The sequence below is a fragment of the Ursus americanus genome, chromosome 9 (assembly GCF_024610735.1).
Source record: "Ursus americanus isolate L20-20 chromosome 9, mUrsAme1.1.p, whole genome shotgun sequence".
Classification (NCBI taxonomy): Eukaryota; Metazoa; Chordata; class Mammalia; order Carnivora; family Ursidae; genus Ursus; species Ursus americanus.
The window spans coordinates 32,425,860-32,437,868 of NC_142135.1; the positions used below are offsets into that span (position 1 = coordinate 32,425,860).

Here is a 12,009-nt window from a genome sequence, read left to right on the forward strand (position 1 = left end):
CCATGACTTTTGCTTCTTTAAGATCAGATCCCATTTTTCTACATGGAGAATCAGAAATTGAAAATGAAAAAAAAAAAGTTGAAAATGAAGTCATACTATACAGTACCACATTATACTGATATACTGCCATATAGCCTAATAATATTCATGCTTGAAAATTCTTTCACTTTGAACTTGATCTTACTCTTAGTATTTCTATAAAAATCAAACTTCTATACGTTAAATTTGTTCATCCTGAGGGATACCTGTAGTTCTGTTAGGAGTCACTAGCTCTGAATATTGCCTTTAGTTTAGAATAATAGCTGTAGATTAATTGTCCTTATTGGCTTCTTAAAAAAATACTAAATATGATGGAAACTACTGCCGTAGTTTTTTTCTTCTATTATTTTGTATGGTGAAAGTCATTCCAATTTAATTATTTCTCTACTTTCATACTAAATTTACTCTCTAACATGCAACTAGTGGGGAAAATGTTAGAAATAAATGTAAAAAAAGAGCAAGAAAATTAATTTTATCTCTTATAGAAAACAAATCTACAGAAACATTATTTACTTACAGCTTAACCATTGGTGGTAATACCAGAAAACAAAAGTTCAGTATACAAATGAAGGCTAATAGACATTTTAAATGTATATAACCCTCAATTGCTATTCTAACTATAGTGAAATTGATTCATCAGTAAAAATGAATGTGTAGACACCTCTGAATAGGATTTTCTGGAGGTAACAGGAGAGGATAACCAGTCACCAGAGAAATACAAATTAACAGAATTACTAATAATGATTATATTATGAAGTCCATTAAATTTTATAAGTCTCTTAAAATTTATGCAGGATGTGGGAGTAAATTTTAATTAACACTGATCTCTAATTTCATATCAAAAAATAGAGATGTGGTATTGAAGTATAAATACTATGACTTAGCTGAAAAGAATACCCTGAAAATGTGATGACACCAACAGCAGAGGAAAAGCCACGTGGCTCTATTACAAAGCTATACTCTAATTACTTATTCCATACCCTTTCCATTATGGTCAACAAAACAATCTATGTCTTGTCTTAACTTAAACCTGGTGCTTCCTTGAAGACATTGCTTCCCCTGAAGACCTTTCTAGTGACAAATACTTATCCTTCTTCATAGGTTGTAATACTTCTAACTACTGGCTACTTTTTAAAAAAAATATTTCTCTTCTACTTTTACTTAAAAGTTTTCTGTTTTGGTTTTTTTGCAGCATATGACTTCTGGATATGCCAACATGTACTTCTCCTTTTTTTCTCCTTTCCTCTTATCATCTGGTGACTTCATGGCCATTGACTCATTCACTGAAGTCTTTAGGAGCTGGCTTAGTCTTCTTTCAACTCTCAATTTTACTGTAATCCGGTGAGACTTACATATTGATTAAGAAGACCTAACCAACTGCTTCTTAACTCCATCTACCTTCACATTTACTCTTTTCATCCACTCTATTCTACTTGCTCCAAAGGCTACGTCTTAAAATTTGCTAACTAGTGAAATAGCTCCACCACACAATCTTCAGTTTCAATGTCATACTGTGGTATTAAAACCTCTCACCGTTCCAGCTCCCTAAATCTGCTTTTGTACGATGTGATACAGTTTTCCAATTTTTGGATTTTCTCTACATTCTCCTAGTCTATCAGTTCCTGGCTGGACTTTTCTTCCTTCTTGTGTAGCATTGATATTTACCTGAGCACCCTTAATTTCTTTCCACTGTTATTTTTCTAACAGCCCCTCGCATTGAAATTCCCATCCTCCACAAATGCTACAATCTGACTTCTGTACCTATACTTGGATTGCCTCAGTGCTGCTGGAAAAGATCACACTACTCTCCCATGCTGGTGTCTCCTGTAATTGTCCCTCAGTTGAATCTATTGAGTTATTTATCAACCCTTTAATTTGTCCTTGGTCAGCTACTTTTCTGATTTTCTTCAGCGATTATTCCAAATCTTCAAATCAAACCTCTAATTCAACTTACAAACTCTTACATTCTGCCTCTTATGTGTTTGAGAAAAGTAAGGCCATCAGGTACTGACAACCAACTTCCCAACTCCCAGTCTAACTTACCTATTTTCATATTTGCCTTTTTTCTGCTTTAAGCCAATCCATCCACCTATGTTTCTGACCCAAAGCCCTCCTCCATCTTTAGGTTCTCACTCTAGTAGCAGAGCCTTCCCAGCACTTTATCTTCAGAGCTCCTTCTCTTTAGACCGTATACATAATCAAGTGTCAAAGCTTCCACTGTCAGTGATCCAATATGGAGACCGTGAAGTCATAAGCACACATGGAAAATAATATGATGGAGAATCAATTAACCCAGGAATTTTTCTTAATTTTTTAAGAGAATAGCTTATTTACTTATTAACTGAGAATCTTCAATATATAAATAGAGTTCATAGTTTCAGGCCAACAATTATATTTTTGTGCAAAGGAGAAATTTGGGACTATAAAAAAGGGGAAAAGAAAGTCATCACCTTTTCTTAAGAATGAGGTCTGTATTGTACTCATCTTAAGCACCCTGGCGATGTTACAAATGTATGCAAGAGTTTTTTAAAAAGAGAGATAAACATTTTAGGGAAAGGTAACTCTTAAGGAGAAATGGAATAGAAGAAAACATGCTTGACAAACTAAGCCCTAAACAAAATATCATCTGCATTTATCACCACTATGATCATAATGTTTACTGAAGAAGCAACACAGATTACAGATTCATTTTTTTTGCAGTTACTTTTTTGAGCATTTAAAAAATTTTTTAGTATTTCTTGAGCATTTTAAAAGATCTAATTCATGTACCATAAAAACTCATCTTTAAAAGTATATAATTCATAAATGGTATTATTATAATGAGCTCAGAGTTATGGGTTATTACTTTTAAAAGATAAGAGTTTCCTACTAAACTAATCTCTTTAAGAGATAACAGATTAATTTATGGAAGTAGAAATAGGGTTAGGGAGAAATGGACATATTTCAGAAATGATTAAACATTAGAATCCATAAGACTTGGTGACTGGAGGCAGGGAATTGTGTTCAGTAAAGAGTACTGCCTGGGTTGCTACACTTGGGCAAGTTTAAGAGTATGGGTGCCATGCACTGAGAAAGACAGTACAAGAGAAGTAGGTCATTCATTTTGGTTGCTTGTTTGGTGAGGAGTATGATGAATTTAATTTTACATGTTTGTTCGTTTTTTTAAGATTTTATTCATTTGAGAGAGAGAGAGAAATAAAACATAAATGGGAGGGGCAGGGGGAGAGGGAGAAGCAGACTCCCCACTGAGAGGGAGCCTGATGCAGGACTGGATCCCAGGACCCTGAGGTCATGACCTAAGCCAAAGGCAGACACTTAACTGACTGAGCCACCCAAGCACCCCTTAATTTACATGTTGAGCTTGGTATGTCTCTAGGACAGACAAGAAGATGGACAGAACAGGATTGAATAGATCTGGCGGATGATTAAGAAAGAGATCTGGAGTGGAAATACAGATTGGGAAGTCATTAATATACTGATGTTACTTGAAGCCATGGAATTAAAATGCATCAACAAGATAGAATGTATACAGTAAAAAAAGGGGGGGGCCTACGATGGGATCCTGAAAAATACCAACATAAAAGGGGCATACAGAAAGCTCACAGAAAAAACAGGTGACCAGAGAGATGGATGGAGAATTAAAGGAGTGTACAATCACAAAAGCTCAGAGAAAAAAGCATTTCAAGAAGAGAAGGGTAATGGGGTCAAATTCTAAAACACTGCACAATAAAATATGAAAACTGTTAAGACTTAGAAGCATACATAATTTGAGGAAGTTTTAAGAGAGTTACAGAACGCTAAACTATAGTAAAATAGAAGTAGAAAAGCAAAGCCTCAAAAAAGAGGCAAAAGTGAAAATGTCAATTATTATATGTAAAATAATTTTAATATCACGTGGTTCAAGAAATTGAATGGAATTAATAGGTTTTGACTATGAACTTGACTTCCTGATAGACTAGGTAAAGAGAACATACAATGGGCTACAATGTTTTGTTTTCTGTGAAGCAGATACATCAATTGTTTAGGAGAAATACTCACAGAATTTTAAAAGAAAGTTTTGCATAGACTCTTCTAAAATGGATGAGTGGCATCGGAGAAAACATCCTCAAAAATGCTGTGACAGCTAATACAGAGAAATCCTACATGGCTGTTTCTTTTAAGAACTTTCTATGAGTCACTTCTGTTTAAGATTGTAGTGATGGGTTTAGCCAGGCCAGTTAGACAAGATAAGGAAATAAAAGACATTAGATTGGAAGGAAGAAGTAAAACTACCTTTATTCACAGATCACATGATCTCTTATATAGAATATCCTAGGGAATTAAGAAAGAAACCTTTTTAGAACTAATAAATGAAATACAGCAAGGCTGTAGGATACAACATAAATATATAAAAATGAATTGTACTTCTATATACTAGCAATGAACAGCACTAAAAGTAAGTTAATAAAACAATTCTATTTATAATAGCACCCAAAAATGCTTAGAATAAATTTAACAAAAGAAGTGTAAGATGTGGACACTGAAAACTATAAAACATCATTGAAAGAAAGTTAAGAAAATAAATAAATGGAACATCTCATACTCACAGATTGGAAGACAATATTTTTAAGACGGTAACAGTCCCCAAATTGATCTAATTAAACAAATCCCTCTCAAAATCCCAGCTGCTTTTCCCCTCCCAAAAATGACAAGCTGATCATAAAATTCATTAGGAAATATAAGCAACTCCAATGAAAGGATAGATAGCATCATTACCACCTGGGGTATTTGTTTTAAAAATGCAAATTACTGGGTTCCACCCCAAACTTACAGAATCAAAATTCCAAGAGTGATATTTATGTATTTTTTAAAAATTCCCTTTTCATGCACAATCATAAAACAGAGGAGAAATTACTCAAGCTTGTAAGATTTCAGTTGTACTAACTAGAAGATAGCCTTAATGAGAAAGAAAAAAGCAGAAGAAAGCACAGACCACTAGTAACACAATAGTGGAACAGCATAGTCAATCAGTATGCCCTATGGGATGAGTTCGCACTGAAACATACTTCCAGAAAACTGAAAGACTCAGCTTGATCTATGGAGTATTAAATACTGGTCACCTAAATTTTAGAACAGATAGATAGAAACATCTATCAAATGATGGAAACTTTTGCTGAGCTGTTCGTTCTGCTAGTGATTAGTTGCAGAACCAATGATGTCTTGAGCTCATGATAATAAAGACAAATCATCAGTGTAATAGAAGATGCTTACTTTCCTTTTGGCTGTGTACGATGGGAAGGAGTGTGAATCATCCCTTCCCTCCATCCCTTCCAAGCAAGAAAGCCCAGACAACGTGTGCAGGTAGATGTGACAGAGTCAGGATGAGAATCCAGGTATTTTAGATGCCTCATCCACAATTACTTTTATGAGACATACTGTTTCTCCTTTAACAGTCTGTAACATGGGCATAAATATGCTGTATGTACCAAGTTGTATTACATAGTCATGAAAATGTTCAACTCCAATCTATAACTCTGATCTACATGTTAGTAGCAATAACTATTTCATTAAAAATTATTCTACTTGCCATTCTAAAGATTATAAGAACTTTAACCTACACAATTTAGATGGCTCAAGTCTCTTAAAAACAGTTTTTCATGAATATTTGAACAGATGCTGACCTTTTTCCTTTAAAAAACTTCCCTACCTCAAGAACATTCTCTTTAAAAAGAAATTATAATTCTCTAGCATTTACAGACATGCCTGAGAACTCAAAATTTATAGAGAACAAATCTCGTGAATTTTTTCTTTCGTCTTATAGCCCTAGAACAAAACCTGGAGGAACAGATGAGTCTAGTTCGATCATAAAGCTACCAATATTGTTGGTTTTGACAATACTATATTTTTCAGTGTTTGTTTTTCTTTCATTGCAGATTTACTTAAGATCCCCTCCTTTCTGTGCCAAATTCCTTCCTCAAATATACTTGTGAATTTGTTTAGGTATATTGATAACATTTTTTGGATATGAAGCTCTCCTTAAATGTCCACTCACACAAGGCTAAGAAACTGCTTCACTCTCAGCTTAGATATTTAGAAATGCTTAATTTCATTTCTATCCCTAGTTTTTAGTACAGTGCATGAGAAATTTTCTAAATAAGTATTGACTGAATAAGTGCTTTCTCTTTCCCTCTGAACTCTGAACACTTTTTTTTCTGAGCCAGCTTATCACACATATATGGTATGTAATCGGCGGATGTAAATAGATTTAAATTTAGAACATGCACACGTGTACGCAGACTGGGAAAAAATACTTTAAATGGTTAATATAATTTTGGATTTTCTAGAGTTTACAAAAAAACACTAATGATATAGGGGCATTAACCAGACTTATATACATGTATGCAAATGTAAATATCTAAATAAGACTATACTATTTATTAATCAACTTTGAAAAAATACTATATTCAAAAATTTAATGAACCATTTTTGAATTTACTTTTCCTATTCGTGTTTCACCTGCATATTCAGAAGACTTACTCTTCCGTGACTACTAGATAACAAACAACATAATTCTGTGTCACGCAATGAGATTCAATTACTGTAGTGAAAACAGCAACTATAATGGATTTGGTACATCGTAGTCACTGTGTTAATTTTAAGTTCTAGCATTGCTATAAATACTTAAACTCTGAAGTCAGATTTTTTTTTCCTTTATAAAACTTGGGTTACTAGCAAAAGGCATAAAATGTCAATGGTGTATTATAGAATAAGTTTATTTCCAATAATTTTGTATAAGCACATAAGCTGTTTTTAGTGTTTAAACAATCTATGATTGTGTTCATCAATGACCAAGACAAAATATTACCTGGAGTACTCAGACATATTTCCTCTAGTAAAGACTGTTCATTTTATTCTAAGAAATGAAAGCAATTTCAAGATCTTATGTTGCAATAATTAGTGACACCAAAAGTTTCCTACAAGTAATAATTGCAGTTGATACTTCTTACCATCTTAATAGAATCTATGTTCCCTAGAGACATCCGCCTGGCCTCCGTTATAGTTTCACAAGGATTATATAGTTACTTAAGCTTACTACAGTGCCTTGATGATTCAGATTGCTAGGAATTTACCATCTTTCCCTTTCCTCTGCAAAATAAAGTACTCTTTCCCTCAAGGAAATGATGAAGAAAGTAATACATTAAAAACTGAGAACTTAAAATGAAAATATTCTCCAAACCTTTGCCCACCAAGCCAGGTATGTTAGACTTTCGGCTCCAGGCAAACACCAATGGGCTCAGGTGTTCTCTATGCAGTATACAGAAAGAAAGATAGTAGAGACCCGGATTTTGCTTTGCTTTTGAAAGAAAGGAAACTCTTCCCAGGAAACACTGAAAGCTTTTCTCTGTGAACTAATGATGAAACTATTCTATGCTCAACAAATCAGAAAAATGGTCTCTATTGTTAAACCACTGTAATTATTGAAAGTTAGATAAGTAATGAAGGTAGATTTGCAATTACTAGTTTAGACTCAAATCACATAACCGGCCAAATTTAGGATTCCTTTTAGGTTTAATATCTGTTATGCAGAAACTTTCACAGATCACAGCTATAGTCAAGTATACCAACCTGAGACAAAAGGTGAAGTGTCATAGACTAAACCACGGAACTGTATGCTGAGGAGGTAAACATCTGCCCCAATTATCTTTCTCATTAATTATCAGTAAGTACAAAATGAGATTGGGTTTATATATAATAATGCAAAGTTTGGCTTATAATAGCGTATGCTTATCAAGCCAACTATGTACTAACATAAAATCAAATTCTGGATAGAGTAGAAACCCAAATTCCTCCAAAATGGACACAATGTGCAATTCTCAGTCTCTGAGAAATGTAATTAGAGAAACCTCATCTCCCAGGCAGAAAGATGAAGTCTACTGCATGTGTTGTGCTGAGGTGGCCTTCAGTACAGCACTATAGAGAAAGATAGCTCCATACTTACTTGGTGCCTGTGTTATGAAAATGAAAACATGGCTATTTTTATACTTGCTGCTTATATTTCTTCCCTTTCTTTCCTGTTCAAAGTTCCTTCTCTGGCAGTTTCTCTAGCTGATTGAATTTTTCGAGGGAGCTAACCTGACCTGCTTGCCTTCTAACAAACCCCGTGGCATCTATCCTTTTCCGAGTATCAAGGAGTACTGCCCCTGATTTGCAATCTTCCTCAGTACTCAAAACTGGGCTAAAACCCACCAGAAAACTAAGAGGCAAGGGAGCCAGAGACTGAATAAAGCTTACTTTTTGCTAGCTATTTTGCCACTCATTTTTAGAGTTAATTTCCAGTGTATAATATTTTTTATGAAGTAGGCTAAACTTTTTCAGGCCCTTCAGAAGCTCATTCTAAAAATTTTGACTCTACAAATGGAGAAGTTATACAGCAACTAACAAAAAAGGAACTAAGGGAAATTTACATTGGATTCCGCGAGTCATAAAGAAACTCAAATAAACCAGACCCTCAGAGCTAGTGGATACAAATTACAGACTGTTTCATAAGCCTGTTTGATACTAATTTGCCAATATATGAACTAGTTGTATTAGAAGCTAAGTAGATAAAACACAAGAAAATAAACCAAATGTAAATAGCAAAATAGTTTTTAGGATTAGGAAGAAGGACAAAGTTACTAATGGGAAATGTCTACACAAATAAGCAAATTTTACCTGTCATCATCTTGTGAAAATCGTCTTTGCAAATCCTCTTTATTCCACTGTTCTTTTTCTTTCCCTTGCTCAGGTATATCTTGTGCTTTTTCCTCGTCTCCTGATTCTCTGTTTTTCTCCTTATCACATGTTTTTGTGATCTCTGTCCCTTTCTCATTCTCATTAAGTTTTTCTTCCTTTACCTCTTCCTTCTCATGAACTATCTCTTCATGCTTATGCCCTTCTTGCCCTCCCTCTTCTATTCCCTTTGGCCTTTTGAAAGCAACACAAATCGAAGGCATGCAAATAAACACAAACAAGAAAGAAAAAGTCAAGGAAAAAAATGCACATGAAATTAAACAGAAAGGTAATGAAAACTAAAACAAACAAAAATTCTATCTTTTAAATGTTGAATATTTTTTCTCCAGTGCACACCAGAAGAAACACTATGTAAGCAACACTTAGTCATCATTATTTTTAGATCATATTTTCCTGTCACAAAGTTACATGGAAAAAAGTTGTACTCTCCATTACAGATGTTTTCTGATGTAATGGGAGTAAAAAAAAAAAAATAGCTTAGGTGTCCATAAAATCTATAGGTCAGGTGATAAGTGAAAATTATACTAACATATATTACATTTATACATTTTTTTGAGAGGCCCAGGACTTTTTCCATGTATTTCTAAAAGTTTCAGGAGAATGGGAGAGCATCATACTAAAAAAGTAATATTCTTATGTATTCTGAATCACTGAAGTGTATTAGGCTAGGGGAAAAAACCCTTCAAAATATTATTTTTCATATTCCTTGGAACATTAACACATTCAAGTCTTCATTTAGCCGTCACTTTAATTCCAGGAAAGATATAATAATAACAGAGTTACTTTTTAAAATGTCAAACATGAAAAAATAACTCGTGATATGATTTCAAGTAGTCTAGTAAGAAAATTACATTCTATAAAACTTTCCTGTGCAAGCAGTTTGAATATAGACCAAAATATAATAAAAATATAATAAAAAGTGATATGTTCAGACACGTATTAACCATTTCGAAATCCAGGATTTTATGTTTATCCAAAGAAAAATCAAAGACTTCCTAAAATATGTTTAGAAGAATTTTCTGCTAAAGTCCCCTTACTCACCTGATTTTCTTGTTTCCTCTTGGCCGTTCTGATTGGACAGACATGTAGCTCGTGCTGCTGAAACGAGAAGCACTACTAGTCCTTGAAACCGCAGATATATCACTTACATCACTGTCCGAAGATTTAGTGGAAATATTATCTGCCCCTCTATGAGGATCCCATCCTGATCGATACTGTTAACACAGATTGACAAACACGCAGAGGTTGTCAGTATTACCACACAAAGCAATCATTAGCTTCTCCTATTTCAGCACTTTAATTGTCCACAGAGGATACTGCAAAACCCCACTCAGTGGCATATAAAACAAAAGTGAATGGCAATTATCCTAAAAGAAAAATGCAATTTATATGAAACCCTTGTTTTTTAGCAAAGGCAATTAGAGCATTTTCACCACACCCCAATGAAGGCCATTAAAACAGTTTCACAATAGCAATGGCCCCAGGGAAGAACATTTAGGTAAAATCTGGGAAATAAACATAATATAAGGAAGTAGAATTGTCTTATTTCTGTATAGAATTAAAAAAAAGGTACGATAAGTTTGCCATTGTAACTTGTAATGACCAATTTTAGTAGCCATCAACGTTCTCTTGTAATCCATTATGCTTCACTGAAAACCTAGAGATAATATAAAATCTAATTATTAAAACACTAACTTTTTAAAAGAAGAGCCAAAAAAAGAGAGTTTAATTTTGCATGGTTGCTGGAATTTTGATGAATCCTAGAAATACCAGAAAAAGTCATTATTATTTACAATAGTTCGAACTTCCTGGAATTGAAATAATCAAATAGTTATCTGGCACAGCCAGCCTGCACGGTGTTCTGGGTGGTCAAATATTTTGGTAAGTTGCAAACCATCATAAATGCTTTACACTCATGACACTTGGGATGTAAAAAGGAAGAGACTTTGGAGTCTGGAAAACGTGGAGTTAGGAAAACTCTCACTAGCTGGGTAAACTTGAGCAAATTATTTGACCTTTATAAGCCTGTTTATAAAATAATAGGGATAATAAGATCTTCCTTGCAGGGTTGTTTTGAAAATTAGAAATAATACACTCTGCTATCTAGTAATATAAATAAATAATTATGATTGTATCATTACTAACTGATGGCTACTAGCGGGTTAAGAGAATATCTGCTAGTAACTATTTATTTATATGTACTTCAAACATAATGTTGAAACAACCTTATTTGGTCGATTTTGCAATGGAGATTTTTCTAATCATAGATACTAGCAAATTTCACAAAGCCCTAGAAAGATGATTATCTTATATAAACAATTTACGGTGACTTGAAGAATCTTTACCTAATAAACCATCCCGTAAGAATAACAATTCACTGCAAATATTAGATAGATATAAACATTCTGGCTAAGATAAATTGAATGGTAATAGGGTGTAATATAAACATTAAATCAGATTAAAATGATCTGGGTTCCCCCCCCCCAGGATCTCTCAGTGTCTAGTTATATATTTTGGAATTAATGACTTATCCTTTTCTTCAAATGTAAAATAAAGGGATTATTTTTAAGGTTCCATAAAATCTGATAATCAGCTCCTTAATCTACAAATATATATTCAAATTAGGTGAGGTATTGGCCTTTTTTAGTCTCTTTTAACTTTCTACTTTGTTGGATAAATCTCACGTATCAAAAAGAATACACTTCAGTTCTGCAAAATTGCTGCCTTTTTTCCCATAAATATCTATGTAAATAGAACACTCATGTTGATTTTAAAGGTAGATTATTTATTTACACTGAATTTATTTGGAGAACATTTAGTCCATGATTTTCTTTTTCAAACTGAAGTCACTTTAAATATTTTAAAAACAATTTAAGTGACAAGGTCTTCAGCCATTGTGTAGAATAGCATTTCAATGGGTGGATCCAACATTATTTAAGTTAGCCAGGATATTAAAAAAAAAAAATGTACTAAAAGCAAATGAAAAACCCTAAGTTTTAACTGTAAGAGGTAGTAAGAAATAATAATGTAACCAGAGCACATGCTCTGGAGTGAGACTGAATTGTTGGTCTGAATCCTGGCTACATAAAATTATTACGTTGGTAATCTCAGGCCAATTGCTTCTGTAAGTCCCAGTTCTTTTATCTGTTGAAACATGGACAACTGGACCCATCTCCTAGGTCTGCTGCAAGGATTAAATAA

At 33.6% G+C, this 12,009-nt stretch overlaps 1 protein-coding gene across 1 annotated transcript in view; it reads right to left on the reverse strand.

Moving 5' to 3' along the window:
- Window positions 1-12,009, reverse strand: part of RIMS2 (regulating synaptic membrane exocytosis 2) — a 364,820-nt gene that overhangs the window by 120,687 nt on the left and 232,124 nt on the right. The window contains exon 18 of the mRNA XM_045805820.2: window positions 9,850-10,022. Within this exon, the coding sequence (XP_045661776.1) occupies window positions 9,850-10,022 (173 nt within the window). The remainder of the gene's footprint in view (window positions 1-9,849; window positions 10,023-12,009) is intronic.